General features: G+C 38.6%; 2 protein-coding genes across 5 annotated transcripts in view; one reads left to right on the top strand and one right to left on the bottom strand.

Moving 5' to 3' along the window:
* Nucleotides 1–7,430: 7,430 nt before the first annotated feature.
* LOC148739333 (elongator complex protein 6-like) lies at nt 7,431–14,410 on the top strand. 4 transcript variants are annotated; one of them, XM_088751229.1, is made up of 7 exons: nt 7,431–7,547; nt 9,248–9,326; nt 9,796–9,866; nt 10,430–10,602; nt 11,940–12,123; nt 12,783–12,935; nt 14,268–14,410. In XM_088751229.1, exons 1-7 carry the CDS (start codon nt 7,494–7,496, stop codon nt 14,385–14,387), a joined length of 834 nt encoding a protein of 277 aa, XP_088607355.1. In that variant the 5' UTR covers nt 7,431–7,493; the 3' UTR covers nt 14,388–14,410. The 4 variants fall into 4 exon arrangements, with proteins under 4 accessions (XP_088607355.1, XP_088607357.1, XP_088607356.1 ...); XM_088751230.1 differs by having other exon boundaries at nt 7,496–7,547; nt 9,223–9,326; XM_088751231.1 differs by lacking the exon at nt 9,796–9,866 and having other exon boundaries at nt 7,433–7,547.
* LOC111347495 (uncharacterized) overlaps nt 14,232–18,176 on the bottom strand; it is a 32,863-nt gene continuing 28,918 nt past the window's right edge. Inside the window, exon 15 of the mRNA XM_088751114.1 lies at nt 14,232–17,802. Coding sequence (XP_088607240.1) covers nt 15,316–17,802 — 2,487 coding nt within the window. The 3' untranslated portion in view covers nt 14,232–15,315. The remainder of the gene's footprint in view (nt 17,803–18,176) is intronic.

Genomic DNA, 18,176 nt, shown 5'->3' with positions numbered 1-18,176 from the left:
AGTTTACTAATCTTATTTTCCAACATGCGTTTTACTGTCATGTTTGTAACTGCAGTTTGTGTGCTATTTCTAATCTGAGAAACTTTACAAAGGTGGGTAGCTTTCACTCAAAGAATAACATGAGCAGAATCGTAATACGTGTGCAAGAAAAACCTTTTAAAACTTTTACCACGAAAGCAACATACTCTTTTCCCCGACACAATTCCCCCAGGGTGAGGTGCACACTTTCCAGGTTTTGGTAAATTCTAACGATATAAACTCGAGTGGGATGAGTGCTTTTTTTAACCAATCACTGAGCGCAATGAAGCTTATCCAATCACTGAGCGCAGTGAAGCTTAACCAATCACTGAGCGCAGTGAAGCTTATCCTGAGAAGTCCCGGATCATTTTCGACATTCAGTTGAAAATTGTTCAAATCTGCAGAAAAATCGAAACATCATAATCGACGACAAGAATCACCAACCTACCATTAATCTAGATCTGTGACATCCTCCGTGATTGCCATAAAATGTTATAACATGAAATCGCGAATGACAAGGACATTGTTGAAGGCTTGGAAATGTAAGGCAGCATAGTCATCAAATGGTTATGAATGTAAATCGAAACAAGGAAACCGTGGGGAAGACGAAAAGTCCTTGAATTGACTATTTCCATTCACGACTTCTGTTAATTTAGACATAATTATAAAAATAGAGACCATAGAACAATAACTCTGAGAATTCTAAACAGGTTTTGATCGCACGCATAGAACTGAAGTCGATATGCACTGCTCCTTCATGGTTTAATTCCAGAATTAAGTCCGGTAGTTCATCATTGCTTATTGACTTAAAAGTATTGTTGTCAACATTATATTATTTTTCTTCTAACTCTCTTCTGGTGATTTCCGTAAGAAAGACTTCCTCTTGCGTAGACATAGTCGAAGATGGACGCCAGAAATTTAAAAATTTCTTTTGAATTCGCAAAATTTCTTCCTGCGAGCGCAGATATTACCTGAGCAATGATGCATGTATTCCTTGAACTCTAAAGCAAAACGACCCTCCGACTGTACTTAATATAAACTATAAATTTATTATAACTCACTTGTCAAACGTTTCTGTAAGTGTATCACGCAATAACTGCTCTTTGGAATTATTTTCAAAGACTGAAGTAATATCGTGCTTACGTTTTATCCGGGGTTGAAATCGAAAGCAAAAGCAAATGAGTTTTGCTTCTGTTGATCGCATGATCACATGATGCCCACATGGTCTTATCAAAACTTTGTGAAAAGATAGTCCGCTGTGGCCCGAACGTTTTTTGGCCATGAACGAACCGACCAGGAGAGAGGTCTAACAGGATCAGACCCTGTAGTACCCGGCTGTCGTTGTTCAAAACTCCTTCGAATAAACGCTCGTGCAGAACCGCTTATGATGAAGGCCTTTCCGCAAACTAAAGTTAAGAATGCGCGTCGAACCGTCACAAAAGCTGATTTGTTATGAATAATCAACAGGCAAACACTTCCTCCAAGATTGCGTGATGCGAGACCAACTTTGCGTGATGTCTGTGCGCACACGCTATACTAAACCGAAACACGCATGTAACATCTACATTTAAGCAACTTTCCGGCTTATTTTACTTTAATTTGTTGCATTAGACAAAATTTGATAAGAGTTCGGTAGTAAATGCATTTATATCAAGCCTTATACTGAGTACTTCTACATGGAGTCAGTGGAGTCAGAAAGGGTAACCTTTGATTTGATATAATTTGAATATATCAACAAAGTTGAAATGGTAAATTGGCCACCGTTACGATTACGATTCTAATCGTAACGGTAGCCAATTTACCATTTCAACTTTGTTGATGTATTCAAATTATTTCGTTACCCCCACCGACGCAACCCCAAACAGTTTCTTTAGAAACGATCAGCCTTTGTTCATTTGAAATGATAGTTGTTGTCCTGATTTTTGACTGTTAGTAGTTACAGTTTATGGCAATTGGAAGGAAGACTTAAACTATACATTGGGCTCTAAGTACTTCCTGCACATTGCCTCCCTAAAAAATTATCAACAACTTCTCCTTGTCATTTCAAAAAAGTCCACCAGGATTACAAGACTGATCGAGTGGTGTAACAGACTTTGAAAAAAAGCGCATAACCTACGTCCAATAGACAAGATTGGATCGTGCTGCAACTGTATGGTTTTACCAACTGTCAACTCTGACAAATATTAATTTCTCTGCACTCGGTGCCCATAAAATCCCTCATCTATCAATTGTAGAATACTGCTTATGGCCAGTTCTCGCCCTTTTCACGAATAACTAATTGAAAAAAGTAGTTGTTTGAGTCCACATTTATTTTCAAGAGCTTAAGACATAGACTTATCTTGAACCTCTACCAAAGATCTGAATATTGTCCGAAAATAGACCGGTTCACGCTCTTGAGTGCATGCTGGGTAATTAGGGCAAGCAAATCCAAAATGGCGGATACGAACAACACTCTTTTGCTCGATCTGAATACTTATAGTTCAATATAGAAGTCACAGCTACATTTTGAGCTCTTTATGTTATTGCCATCTCGCTCAAAAGTCGTTGACAGTTCAATATCCCAACAACACGATCATGGCCACGCACCTCGAAGATTTTTTGGAACTTTCATGTGGGGAATTGCAGTTTTATCTTAAACAGCGAGGTTTGCCCTCTGGAGGGACACACTCGGATCTTGCTGCTCGTGCTTTGGTAGCTTTTGAACATAAAACGCCTATTCGAGATTCGGCCGAAAGCCAAGCCAAGTCACTACAAAATGAACATGTAGAACTACTACGCACATGCGGTATAAAGGATCCGTTATCCATGGTCGATTGGGAGGACTGTGTAACAAAGTGGCCGCATACAAACATTGGTCAAATATTCTCGTTTACACTTGGAAAAAAAGCTTTCGACACTGACTATATTGGTCAATATAAAATCAGAAAAGCGTATTCATACTTTAAAAGTGGTTTTGTGCACACTGTATACTCAAAAACAATTCATGGACAAGACAAAGTTCTGTTGTTTGCATCTGTCACTCCATCTCAAAGAATTCGCGAAGAACCTCATAAAGTGTGGATAATTTGTAAATCTCCCGGTGAAATTCTTGGGGCATATTGTAGCTGTACAGCTGGATACAGTCAGTGCTGTAATCATGTCATAGCCCTTTTATATAAAGTTGAGTTTGCCAACCAGAAAGGTTTCACAGATCCTTCCTGCACAGATAAGGCATGTGTGTGGAATAATACTAGCAAGAAAGACATCCAACCCATGAAATTAAAGGACATGGTGTTCCAAAGCCACAAGGTAGTCAAAGAAAACCCAAGTTATGCTATTAATAGCAAGGAAAAACAGAACTTTGATCCTCGGCCAGAATCCTTGAGGGTTGTTACCGAAGAAAGCAAGCAAAAGTTTCTAGCTTCTCTTCGAAACATAAATCCTGATGCTGTCATCCATATTTCATATGCACCACCAACTTCTGATGATGTTCCCCCATCACTACAAATTATAGCTGATGATATATCCTCTAAAAACAATGGTGTAGATGCTGATGAATTAGTGAGACAATTTCTGGAACAATTATCTTTCAATGACAGTAGCATTAAAGAATTAGAAAAGGCCACAAGGGATCAGGCTAACTCCAGTATATGGAAAGAGCAAAGAAAAGGTAGAATAACTGCATCTCATTTTCATGAAGTATACACAAAGACAAAAACAATTCTTAGAAAAAGAAAGCCAAATTGCAAAGTAACACCTCTTCTTGAGCGAATTTTAGATTGTACCGATCTGTCAATGATACCTGCCATTAAATGGGGAAGAGAACATGAGAGAGATGCTGCTGCATCATTCTTTGCACAAGAATCCAAAAAACACAAAAATGCAAAGCTTCAGACTTGTGGCTTGTTTATATCTAAAACTTACCCTTTTGTGGGAGCTACCCCAGATGGTATTTTTCACTGCGATTGCTGTGGTCATTCTTGTATTGAGTATAAATGTCCATACTCACTTGCAGACATGAAATTTGATGAGCATTGGAACAATACAACTTATCTAGAATTAGTGAATGGGAATATCATGCTCAAGAGAACCCACAGTTATTATTACCAGATACAAGGACAAATGGCCCTAACAGGATGTCCTAAAACCTTTTTTGTTGTTTGGACTCCACTTAGTGGTGCTCATATTGAAATTATTGAGTTTGATTTAAAACTGTGGCAAGATATCATACCAAATCTAACAATTTTTTTCAAGACTTATGTTGCTAGGGTGTTGCTAGGTACTAGGCCTATTTATTATTGTGCTGTCTGTGAAAAACCCTGTCTTGAGCCAGATGAAATTGAATGTGATGATGAAAACAGTGTTCAGTGTGAATGTTGTATGCTATGGTTTCACTGGGCCTGCTCAAATTTTGAACAAGAATCAACATTCATTTGCAGATTTTGCAATGAACAAGCAATAGATAATGATTAAAATTATAGAGTGGAAGCAATATGACCTCAACAAACTACTAAATAGTACAAAATAGTGCGGATGAAACCAAAACATTATAGTATTTAGTATTACTAAAGTTTCAAAGTTATTGTTTGAACATTGTTGTAGCTATATACAAACATGTTTGTGTAATTCCATAAAGGAATTGTATTCTAGAAGATGTGTAAATAAACTTGACTACCATAGCTTATAACCTGTGAGAAAATTGAATGGGAACATTTTGGACTGGTACAAAATGCAAACATAATTGATGAAATGAAATCTATGTACTCAAAGGCTTTTTCATATTACATATTGCTGCACAAATGATGATTATGTCATCCAAATGGGAAAGAATGCTAATGGGAATTTCTTGCTTTAACATAGCAAAGTCTTTAATTCGCTTGATAGCCTGCTCGACATAAATCCGTACATTAGCAATAAGTGATGTGTTCCTAACATCAGCACCTGACATCTGGAGATTGGAATGCTTGGAGGGTGGAATTGTTAGAGAACATTGGTAGTATGCTAACAGGTCATGAATCTTGAATCCCCTGTCTGCCATAACTTGGTCATGTGGCTGAAGATAGTTTAAGAAACCACTGTTTTCTACAATAAAAACATCAGATGACCTCCCACTGAAGGTCTCAGAGACAAATGATATGTGGCCATTTGGTGTTATCCCTATCAAAAACTTTAACGTGTAGTGTTGTTTGTAATTTGACCAACACATTGCCGCATTCTCTAAGCTTGATGGGGTTTCAGAGAATAGTTCTGTGCAGTCAATGATGACTCTACACTTTCTGTAATATCGTCGAAACATATCAGGCATATTTCTTTGAATTAAATACCTATCTGGCCAGGAAATCATCCACTTTAATTCTTTAGACATCAGCTTAACCCAAGTGGTAAAGACAGAGCTGACAGTCGCCTCGGAAACTTTGAACCTTAAAGCCAGATCAAATACAAAGAGTCCTAGCTTGATTCGCATCATGGTTAGCAAAAACTCTTGCTCCAAGGTTAGAGCTCTCTGTACATTATTTGACCTGGGCTTGGTGGTGTCCTTCAAAGCACTTTCTTTGTCTCCTTTCCAGTAGTGCATACACATGGCTTTTTCAAAGAGTGTATTAAACATCAATTGAAATGTTTCTACGTTAGGGAATCCAGTGAAACGCTGGACATCTTGCTCTGTTGTTAAATCAGCAAACTTCATACTTCCGTATGTTAGCGGATTTATTATCAAGCATTGAGTTCCTTCTTCTTTGAAGCTTGAGTTATTGGATGCCTCAGCAGTAGAGACAACTTCGTGTCTTGCCACAAGCTTTCTTTTCTTGGGTGAAGGTTTGTTAGAGTCACTTGGCACCATATACAAAGTTGGAGTTGGTGAGGAGTACGTTGGCTTTCCATATTGAAAGTGATTCGAACAAACAGTCTTGTAGTTGCCGGGTTCGAATCCAACAAGTCCTTTGGATATGCTGGCAATCCATTGGGCTCTTTTCTTTGGATCCTTCGGAATAAAATGCCAGCGAAGATTTTCGACATGTGACCGTTTCACTATCTTTTTTGGATATCTTGAGTCGTTGTTACAACCTCCAACACAACATCGGTAGTTAACCATTATATATCTTATTTTTTGACGCATTAAAATCGAAAATACAGAGCTCAAAATGTAGCTGTGACTTTTATCTTGAACTGTCAATACTAAAAATTGCGACCAGTTCTGAAACAAAGCCGATATTCATTAAATATTCAGATCAAGCAAAAGAGTGTAGCCGAGCGTGTCCGCCATTTTGGATTTGCTTGCCCTAATTACCCAGCATGCACTCAAGAGCGTGAACCGGTGTCACAGTGATATGTGTACCCCCGTGATATGTGTACCCCCGCACACATATCACTAGTGATATGTGTACCCCCTCCAAGATGGCGGCCAGTGATATGTGTATCCCCCACCCCCCTCCCCTCCAAAAAATAAATAATTACGGCTAGCTTGTGTTAATAGACGCAAATCGTTCACTGAACCATCTTCCACAATCAGAACTGTAAAGACACGACTCGCGAGTCCGACAGTTCTTATGGGCCAGTAGCAAACATCAAACAATCTATTGGAAGTATAAAGGAATCGAAATAGTCATGTAAACAAAAATATATGTTGGGGATACACATATCACTGGTGACTGCAATCGTATCGGCTTTGTCGCCTGTCTAGCACTGAAATTACTTGCTACTAGCTCCTTTACTGGCTAGTACGTAAGTGCATGAGATATTTCACCAACTGACAGCAAGTTTTATTGATTCCCAATCATATTTGTCACTGACAAATTTAAAAAGTACACAGACGACATCGCACTAGCCAGGGGATACGTATATCACTGAGATCTCTCGTTCAGTGATATGTGTATCCTCAACATATCTCGGGGTTAAGCATAATACGGAAATCGTAGTAAGTGATATGTGTATCCCTTGGTAAAGCAAGCGCTGTTGTCTTCCTAGCAAATTACTAGCTAAGCTTATATATGGCTAGTAAGTGTACTATTGATTCCAAATTGACAGACGACAGCGAGTTAGTCAGGGGATACACATATCACTGCGATCGCCGTTCAGTGATATGTGTATCCCCAATACATCTAGGGGATACAATGTGGATACGCATATCGCGGAAATCGCAGTCAATATGTGTATTGTTATTCAGTTGCATTGTGATCTTCTTCCGTTTATATTTTGGATCGGAAACTTTAAAATATAAAACCACAAAATTTGTTCCTCGTAGCCATGTTTTCTTTGAAGCTCTAAGAGGCCCGGGTGCAAAGCTTCAGTGTTTTGTGTATCCCTACCAGGGGTACACATATCACTAGTGATATGTGTGCGGGGGTACACATATCACGGGGGTACACATATCACTGTGACACCGGTCTATTGTTCAACTGGAAAGCAAAACTTTCATTTCATAAACAGGGTGAAAAAGGACAATTCAATTGGTATTACATAGCGTAGCATCAGGACTTAAAATTGCTCGATTTCCAATCATGTTTGGAAATTTAAATTCTTTGACAGATTTCAGCGAAAAGTCTCCACCAAAGGTAAGAAGGTAAACAAAGAGTGTAATGAACCAGTGATTTTCCAGTTCTCATAGATGTGTTTATTTTTTGTTGTTAATGAAATCGCATTTAAACAACAAATATATATGAAATACATATATATGAACTGCGGTTATGAAACGTATTATACGATTTATGTGCACGATCCTTCGCAGTAAAGCACTATTTAAGCAATAGTGAAAATTTTCACTATTGCTTAAATAGTGCTTTACTGCGAAGGATCGTGCACCTATACGAAATCGCATTTATCAGCTCCAACACCACCGTGGGGAATGCAGACACACTGTTACGGTTTGTTTGAGAAATCATTTTTTATGTTTGTACAAACCTTAGATTAATAATTTCAAGTTGAAAATTTGTAGATCTTGTGGAATAAAATGTTACAAAGTGAATTTCAGTGACAAACCACGGATACCTCAGAAATAGGGAAGTATAATCTTCAGGTTAAGGATAGGTGTTTGGCTTCATCGTGGGTCTCGATCGTACAATCCCTGGGATTTCTGCAGCAATAAGGGTTGGGGTAAATACTAAGCCAGAGGTAGAAATATTAGCAAATTGGGGAATTGGAAGAATTATTTCCTACCTCAGTAGCCTTTCAGAACTCGCTATACAATCTAACAGATATCTACATCTACATCTACATACTTCATTTGCAAAATCCTATGAGGACATACAGAAAATTCCAGTGCGAAGTGCAAAGATAAAAATGAATAAATGTGTATGAATGTATGTGCAGCTAAGTAACAAATAATTTCGAAACAGCAATTTTTTAAAATAAATAGAAATTGGTAGAGCTAAAACTTAAGCAGAGAGATAATTATACACAGCCACTTTAAAGTTATACTTGGTGAAGTCATACTTATGATATTTGATGGTAAACTATTCCATTCATCGATTGTTCTGGGCCAAAAAACTGTATTTATACTCATCACATAATGTGATCAAAGCTTCTAGTTTTCATTACAGTTGTATGTTTCACATAAGGTGGTACAGTATATTGATAGCTGCTTAGCCATGTAGTGTCTTGTACATTAAAGTTAGTCTGTTCACTTTCCTTCTGTGCTCTAAATTAAATGTTGGCCAAGTAAGATGGGTTTATGCTTGGGTAACACAGCCTTCCTGTCTTGAATATGTTTTAGTAGCAAAACTTGCAGCACGCCGCTGTACTTGTTTGAGCCAGTTATTTTGGTACACCCTGTAAGGATCCCATGCAGTACTTCCATATTCTAAAATAAGTCTTAATGCTTGAGCCTTAATTCTTAGGTCTTACCAAGGAGGTGTATGTTTGAGCCTTAACCCAGATAAAAAAAGATAAGGTAGTTTGAAGGAAAATGATTTTGTACCCCAGTGCAATAGAATATAAAATCTTGCGAAGAGGAGATAAATTAGAGGCTAAGTTGTCGCTAGCTGTTAATCAAAGTGACTTTGGACTCATTATACATCACACCTGTGGCGTGGTCAACCTCATACTGTTGATTTTTAAGGAACCCTTCCTATCCCCCTTTCCCCTGCCCCGCCATCCCTCTTCAAAAGCACAATCAGTGGGGACCCCATGATATCATATTTGACTATGGTGTTATGTAAAAAAAAGGATTTATCAAATGAAAAAACATGGAATTGATTGAAATACTGGTACTACAATTCTAATGTTTTACAGAATTCTTATGATTTATGGTCTACAGAGAAAGTTCTTGCTGATAACAGATTGTCAAAATGATGGAAGCTTTCTCATTCATCACTTCTTATCCTTATATATTAAAGGTGTGTGGAGTTAATTTGTTCAGAAGTCTATGATTACTGAGCTGCAACTGTTAATGATATTCATTCTACACTAGCCCAGACTGCTTATTCTGCATGATACTGCCTTCAAATTTCCATAAAAAAGAGCACACTTCATGAACAAGTGGTGTAATTTATCATTATGATAAATTTCAAAAATTTTTTATCATAGGATCCTTGCTTGAATCGCTCCCATGTTCTAGAAAGTCACCAAAGTAGGACCTGTCACTTGTGAAGACCCCTATCCTCAGTCACTTGTGAAGACCCCTATCCTCAGTCACTTGTGTTCCCCCCTCTTCTGTCACTTGTGAAGGATAAATATACCGGTCCCCTATAATTCAGGAGACACATCTCTGTGATCCCAAGAGTTTCCCCAGTGGGAGAAAGTTCCACTGCAGTGTATTTTTATAGAAATGCAGAACTTTGTTTGTTTTCTTCTGTTTTTTTTTAGGAGGTTTCAAAGTACTTTTTGTTGCCTTGGTCCAGTCTTTTTCTCATTACAGTAATGTTGCACAGAAATTGGTGAGGACTAGACCTGTCTATATTTTTAATTTAATGTAGAATTGACATAATTGATAATTTATTTACCATGATTTCAATTTTTTAAAATCTTGAAGGGACAGTCAGACCCAATGTAGCACAATTAAGAAAATTTTTTTTGGTGATATAACAAGTTTACATCAGGATTTTTATCATCCTTTTCATAATTATGAGCATGTATTTGGCATTGTTTTTTTTTGCATATACATCTAGTTAGTACCTACCAGTGTCTAACTCACTGGCTACCAGTTATAAGTGTGTATGAATCATTCTTTCTTCTTTTTTTTTCACTTCTTTCATTTCTTCCATTTCTTCCATTTCTTTCATATCTTCCTTTTTTTTTTTCATTTCTTTCATTTCTTCCATTTCATTTCTTTCATTTCTTCCATTTCTTTCATTTCTTTCATTTTTGATCAAAAGAGGGTTCTCCTCTCCTCACCCTCTCAGCTTCTTTCACCAGGAAATGAATGACTTAAAACATCTAAATTTGTTTAGCAATTCCTAACCCACTTTTAATTGTCTTCTTTTTAAACTTCATTATTAAGGGTATAAACCTGAGCAGTATCTGTGAAAGTGGCCAGGTGACATATGTAGATGGCTTAAGCTGTATATCAGAAGCTTTAGGTGATGAAAGACAGCAAGATACCTTCAAAAACTCACAAAGTAGTACATTAGGAAACAAAAATTCAGATAGAAGCAACCCTTTTATAAATGTCAGGTAAGTCTTTTTGCAATTAATTCTGAATTATGTAGAGTGTGCAGTTTCCTTCTCCACTGTAAAAGGTTTCTAAACGTATTTGAGGTCTTTCCAAAAAATTTTAATCAGGAGCTGCTCTGATGACTGGTCGAAAAATTCCAAAGTTGCACCTGTATCTGGATTGAGTCAATGCACCTGATCATCTAAACTGAAGTACAAAACAAAACAAAATGAGTAGAGAAATTGTAATTAACAATTATTCCACGAGCTCGTGTTGGATATGAGATAATAAATAGCCAACTCGGCGCTACGCGCCTCGTTGGCTATAATCATCCATATCCAACAAGCGCAAGTGGAATAATTGTTTTATTAAAAACGCCCCCCAGAAATTATTATTTTGTAAGAAGAAACCGGATCTTTTAGCTCCCTTTTGATTTTAAGCTGACGCGTACGCTTACCATATTTGTAGATTATGGTATTTTGGCTCATATACCATAATGGCTAAGCCAATAAAAAGTCTTGAATTGAATTATCCAATAATCCACTTTTTAATAATGTAGGTTAACCGGGTTCAACTCCCACTATCCAATAAGTAATTCTTGCCTTGTAAATTAGACAGAAGAGGGTGGCTCTCGCATTGCAATATTTACAGTTGTAGTATATATATTAAAACTAGGGGAAAATCTATGGTTAACTAGTTACGGGATTTGTAATAAAAATATACAAAATTCGAGGAGCAGAGGCTACAGCAAGTGCAGCCATCATCCAAGAGCATAACTTATACTGAGTTGGCGTATCTTGCCTTTGAACAACTTGAGGGTCTCGACCTCTCTTATACTCTTGGGTAATCTTGTCCATAGTCTGGGCCCTAGAAATCTAATATAGTGTTTGCCATAAGTGACAATTTCATTGCATTTGCTGAATTAATTAGTCACTGATGTTCGGAGTATTATACCATAAAGATAAGATTACCCCTAATGCATAGGAAAAGAGAGCAATTTCCTGACTTCCTGATCAAAAGGTGTGGGAATGACTGATTCTCCCACATTGGTCTTAGAAGTATAGATGGACAAACTTTTCAAGGAAACCTAGAAATATGCTCTTAGCAGGAAGGGTAGCATCAACTCCTATTTTCCTGAAGCCATTATAGATAAACAAACTATGCAAGGAAATCTGTTAAAATGCTCCTCACAAGAAAGGTAGAAACAACCTTATTTCTCGTCTGCCACTGTAGACATACATTTTTAACTATGGACTGTGGAGTTCCGATTCTAACAATACATGGTCAACCACTTTCTAAAATGTTTTTTCTTAATTGAAGGTTGAAAGCAAATATCATTTTTAATTTGTTTCCATAGAGCCCCAACATTTACTCTTCAGCCATTATACAACAGAATCAAGTCATCTTTGGGTGATGAAACAAAGCCCTGTTTGCTTCTGATTGATGATCTAACAGCTCTTCTCTCTATTGGAGTTCATCTTCAGCAAATCACCAATTTCATACACTACTGTGCTGTTCTGATGTGTCACTCGCCAACTGTGGTATGTAATGTCACAAAGTACCATTTCAAGATATTTGAATCCTGTATTTGGCGGCACTGCAGTACTCTAGTCAAATGAATTCTCCATTAATTCAGAAACTTCTCCTTGTTTAGGTTTTCCTTTTTCAAACTTTTCACTCCCAAGATCTGATCAGTAATGCTCCTTACTGTCTGTTGTACAACTCTTCTGATGTCAATTCAGAGAATTTGTTAGTGGGTCAGATAATAACACCCTTATTAATATTTTCATTTCTTTTTTCTCAGTTGTTTGCTTGGATATAGTTAGTTGATATTGTGGTCACCTATGAGCCAGGGTGAAAGGGTTAACTAATGGTTAGCCATGCAGTCTGGTATCAAAAATTGACTGCTGGCACATGACAGACTGTAATTAGATTGAGGTCTGCTTGTGCTAATGAAATACACAAAGGACATTTTGGGAAACTTGAACAAGACTACAGTATGTGCTTAGTTTTGGTCTGCAATAAGTCTTCCCTCTCTAGCTTTTCAAATTCCTCAGCTTTCTTCCCTAATCCAGTTGGGACAAAGGAGAATTGAGTGGAATTAGCAGTAAACTCAGTGCTGATTTACTGAAGTCTGCATGTCAAGACGTGCATCACAGTCAATGTTATGGTAAAAATTTGATTGCTATTTCACTTTCAGTCAGATGGTTGCCTGGTGACACTTGTACATAGTGACAATGATACTGATGATGAGGAATCCCAGTTGCTATGGAAACAGCTGTGTTACCTTGCCAATATGGAGTTTCAAGTCAAAGGGCTCACCAGTGGTTATTGTAAAGATGTACATGGACAGGTTAGTAGTGGGGAGATAAAACCTGAGGAACACCCTCAAAATTATTTGAAACACATCCGAAGAGTCATCCTTAGTAAGTATAACTACACTAAGCCCAAACCAGGTCAAAGGATGGGAATTAGAACATGTTTCTTCTACTACATTGAGAAATTTGCACATACACTATTAGGGTTGAATGTTCTAATCAGGGTCAAAGAATTTTATCTGAAATTCTCCTCAGGGTAGTAACTGCAGTATTGGCAATACTGAAGTCGGTAAGAAAACAAAAAATATTTTATGATAACCTGGATTATAAACATATTTTTATTGGTTTTTACCAATATTCTATTGGAGGACAGATGCAGGGATGATGTTTCTGATTACAGCTGCACTTTTTTCATTATCATATAAAACAAACAGATTGCAAGTGCCGTGTGGGTTTGCACCGTAATAGAGTTCATAAGATGTCAAAACGTGGTAAAACATTAGTGACACACTCAGTTACACCTCATTTAGTGCCACTTTTTTGACATCATGACTGAGATCTGTTACTAAGCGGACCCAGGCTAAGATGGAACCTATTTGGTAGCTAAACCGCCTCGTGGTTAGCTCAATGGATAGAGCGCTGGACTGTTGAGCGGGAGGTTGAGGGTTCGAGCCCCGGCCGGACCAACATATTCTGCTCAATAATTGAGCAGAATATGCTACCATTCTATAACGTCAAGAAATGGTTAGATATTCTAGTCTTCTCGGATAGGGACAAGTAAATGGAAGTCTCGTCTCCTGCAGGGTTAGGGGTAGGAGACGTTAATTCCCACACACGAGATTACTGTGTGATGGATGTCCTCCCCTGGGCTGGAATAGGTGGGTTAATATAGCAGGTCTACATCAGCTAAGCTGCCAATTAATCAACCTGCTTAAACAAATAAATACTAAATAAATACTAAATACTAATACTAATGTAATCACAGGTGCTGGATAGGCCAATTATGAAGTCTGTTTTTTCTCTAAAGAAGACAATCCACTGTGTTTCCCCAGTAGAATATAAATAGGTCTGGCCTGTGCATTTAATCCTTTGACTCCCAGAAGTGTTCAACATGTAAGTTCTCCCTACAATATTCATACATTATCCTGCAAACAGGTAATGAGAATACTCAAACTTATCAGGTAGAAGTTGTTTTCTTGATTTACACCAAATTCTGGCAACTTATTTACAAGGAAATGTGTAACAGCTAGAGGGGAGAATTAACGACCAGATCTTGGGAGTCAAAGGGTAAATTCTCCTTCTTAAATTGTAGGTAGATCACAACAGGTATGGAAAGTTGATTTTTTTTTTTATTTTCCTGTTTTCAGTTAACCATAACTAGAAGAGACCAGAGGAACACTAAGCACAGCTCAAAAATTGTTCAATACAAGATACACGACAAAAATGTCACTTGCTTCGCTCCTGGAATGTCCAAGGCACTTCTTTAGAAAATAAACAAGAATTGATCCTGTGATAATCTTTCTTACAAAACACGATGCTATCGACGTTGCCGATCCCAGCACTATACAGGACACGTGTCATAAATGAACTTGGTAATGGGCCTAATGGTCATCGTAGAGTCTCTGTGACTCAGTGGTAGAGCATCAAAGCGCGGATTCCGAAGGACTGAGGGCCTGGGACTCAGCATTGTTTCTTTGTCCCACGCTCGTGATAAGATACAAAAAGCGTTTTTCCCCATTTCTTCATGGAGCTAAAAAAACTTACCACTTTTCCCATTCTATTTACAATCTTTCATTACTGAGGGTGGCACTTTACAGATAATCTATATGTAACTCTCGGGAAAAAAAAATTGAAAAAAAGACAGAATAAATAGTAATTGACAGGTGAACATTGAAAGAAATGCATATATACCTGGGAGTTCAGTGGATGAAAAACTAGATAACTAAGTAGTTGCATTTGTTTGTCTTATTTGTTATCATAAGAACTGAAAGAGGAGCAGTGCTGAAATTCGCAATGTAAAATGTTCTCAAGTCTTTCCGCACTGAAAATAAACTAACGCCATCCGTACGAGTACTTTACCCGAGGTAAAATTAGATTTCTAAAACTGTTTCGTGTCTTTCTCGTGTAAACAGAGGCCAAGCCTACGTCAGAGTAAACGTGAGCTGAATCGTAACACATGGAAAGTAAAAAAACTCATAAAATCCACACCCCGACATCAAGACACAGAACTGTTCTACAAACCTTACACTAAAGAGAGCTCTGCGTGGGAATTTATAAATTTTCTTTTCGATCACTCGTAGAACTGAGAACATTTTTCCCACATGTCAGAACAGAAAATTAAATTTGGCTCCGAAGACGGCAATAAAATTAATCTTAATCTTACTACCTCAATCAAAAAAGTCCTACAAGGAGTTCCTAATTTCTTTTCAAACGTTTTGCGGTCACTAATCCAGAATGCGCTGAAGCATTGCTTCGTTTTCCAAAACCACGCGTGGGCCACCGAGTAACGAGCTCAGGTCCAGGCGTTTTAGAAAGAATGACCAGTGCGCGATCATGATACTCTTTTCCCTTTTTAACGTCACCCAGTTTGCGGTGCACAATTCCCAGGTTGTGGTACGTGCTTGCGACATCAACATGGTCAGGTCCGAGTATTTTCAAACGAATGGTCAGTGCGCGATCATGATACTCTTTTGCCTGACTGAGTTCACCCAGATTGCAATGCACAGTTCCCAGGTTCCCGTACGTGCTTGCAAGTTTTTTTAGACGAATGCCCAGTGCGCGATCATAAAACTCTTTTGCCTGATTCAGTTCACCCAGATTGCAATGCACATTTCCCAGGTTTTCGTACGTGCTTGCGACATCAACATGCTCAGGTCCGAGGGTTTTTACCTGGATGCGAAACGACACCTCGTAATATTCTTTTGCCTCGGCGAACGTGCAATACTTATAGCAAGTTTCCGCAAGTTTGTTGAAGTACAACGTAGTAGACGTATGGAAGATATCGTTTTCTGCAACTTCAGATACATTTTCCTTGGAATAGGTCTGTCTAATTGTTCTTACTAACGTTCGTAAATGAGGAACAGTATGCGTTCCTTTAACAACTGAATTCAAGTCATTTGGATCATTTAGTTTATAATCTTCCACAAACTGGAACAGTGCCTGAACGATCGCTTTCAAGACTATTACTTCACGTTGCTGAGTATTTCTCCCAACAACATTGCTGACAGCATCGTGCGTAACCTGATGTACTCTAATATACACACCACTCTCATTTTCGTCGAACAGCAACAGAGGGCATCTTCGAATCTTCATCCTAATGTCATCTTCATCTTGCATATCTACCTCTACGTTTCGAATGTAATTGACTGCTATCTCAAGACTCAATGGCTGTGCTGCACAGAAGGAAAGCAAAGTAAGAGTGTGTTTGAGTAAAGCGTTACTGGACTTCATCGCTTCTTCAACAGCTATCTCTAATACCTCAGTCATAGATTTTGGGTAAGTTGGGTTCGTTTCTACAAAAATTCTTGCAGTTTCAACTTCTAGGCCCTTCTCGAAACTTTGTAGGTAATTCCTCCATCCAAAATTGTCATTAGTCTGCTTAGCCTCCTTGACATAGATTGCGGCAATTGCTAAGGCAAGTGGCTGATAGTCCAATACTTGAGCAACTTTCTCTGTCTCACAATCTGAGATACCAGAAAGCTTTTCTAGAAGGGACCTCGCATCTTGAAGCCTCACACCTTTGCTGACGGAGACGTGACGAATAAAACAACTCGTGGACGGAACAGACGCGATGTCTTGTGTCGTGATCAGCAACTGACCCCTCGCCCACTGCTCATCTCCAGACTCTGGCAAATGAGCATAAATGTTAGAGATGCTTCTGACGTTATCAACAACTAGAAGCCAAGAAGTGTAGGGCTCGATTTTTGTGCCGATTAAGGTCTTCAAGTGAGAAATCTTCTCGTCTGAGCTCAAATCGGGAGAGTTAAGCGTGTTGGAAATGAGATATTCTGGACACTTAAGCTTCCGGGCAAAGGAGACATACGATTTTAAAAGAGTCTTAGGGCTTTCAGCATTTACTGTCATTACAAAGGATGTAGAATGTGGGATTTCATTAACTTGATCGAAGACTCTTTTCGATACGAGACCAGCTAACTGAGATTTGCCACTTCCTGGGTTGCCAGAGATGTAAAAGTAACTCAATCTGTTCTTGTTGGCCTCTTTGAGGTCTTTCAACTGCTTTATAATTTCAGCCACCTCAAGATCACGATCTGCAACTTCGTGTGTAGGTTTAGGCGGGAGGACGCAGAAGGCAGAAATATCTTTGTTTAGTTGAGCTTCGAACACCTCTACTTCCTGTTTTAGGTCCTCAACCCTTTTCTTCTTCAATTCCTCGGTGGGGAAGCTTGTCTGATTTTGAATCGCTTGAATTTGGTCTGTGGAGAGGCCAAGAGCTCGGAAGGACACGTCAACATTCTTGATTGCAATTTGAAACTCTGTATCTGAGAGATTGCCATGTGGCATGCTTGATAAATATTTGTTACGGAACTTTCTAAGATCCTCCACTATTGATTTTCTTCTTAAATTCAGACCACTCCCGATACAATCGGAGAAAAGGATGGCGTGAAACAGCATGGTGCAATCCCATTCAGCTCTGTTTCCGTTGACCATGGTGGCCAGTAGACCCGTGCGTGCCCTTTGTTTGCGCGGAGATTCACTGTTCTTGAAGTCCAGACCATTTTGTGGCTCGTCTTTCCACTCACCTAACGTTGTCTTGTAACGACCATCCCATTCCTGTTTAAAGATTGCTCGCAGACCCTCGGCAATGATATTAGTGACGAGATAGCAGACACGGAAATAGTTCAGCTGTTCGTTGGTGTATTCTGGAGCAGTGGCCATGTAAAGCTTGAATGAGAAAAAATTGAATATAGTAGGATATCTATTGCCATGCAGGTAAATTATAAAGTGCTTTAGCCAAGTTTAAGGGACGATTCTTAATTAAGAGCTTGAAGGAGCGGAGGACATGGAAGAGGAGAGAGAAGGGGGTGGTCGGACGTCGGTTGTGTCATGATCTGCATGATGTCTGTGCGATACCTCACGCGAGGCTAAACCGAAACCAGGGATATCACACATTTAAGTAACATTCTTGCTCGTCTCACTTTGTTAAACTAGATAATTAGCCAATCCAAGACCAGGCCTTACTTGGTCTTGTACTGGGTCAGTAAAGGGGGAAAGGGTAAACTTTGCTGGACAGGATATCGTTTTCGCTTAAATTCTGA

This window comes from Stylophora pistillata, chromosome 2 (genome assembly GCF_964205215.1).
Source record: "Stylophora pistillata chromosome 2, jaStyPist1.2, whole genome shotgun sequence".
NCBI classification, from domain to species: domain Eukaryota; kingdom Metazoa; phylum Cnidaria; class Anthozoa; order Scleractinia; family Pocilloporidae; genus Stylophora; species Stylophora pistillata.
Note: the sequence above shows the minus strand (reverse complement) of the source record. Positions and strands in the feature narration are given on the sequence as shown.

Bases quoted from the DNA above. Each gene is read 5' to 3' on its own strand.
- LOC148739333 (XM_088751229.1), top strand. From the start codon at position 7,494: ATGTTTGGAAATTTAAATTCTTTGACAGATTTCAGCGAAAAGTCTCCA. The intron at 7,548-9,247 runs GTAAGAAGGTAA...TATGGTCTACAG, and splicing joins GCGAAAAGTCTCCACCAAAG to AGAAAGTTCTTGCTGATAAC. The intron at 10,603-11,939 runs GTAAGTCTTTTT...TTGTTTCCATAG, and splicing joins AACCCTTTTATAAATGTCAG to AGCCCCAACATTTACTCTTC.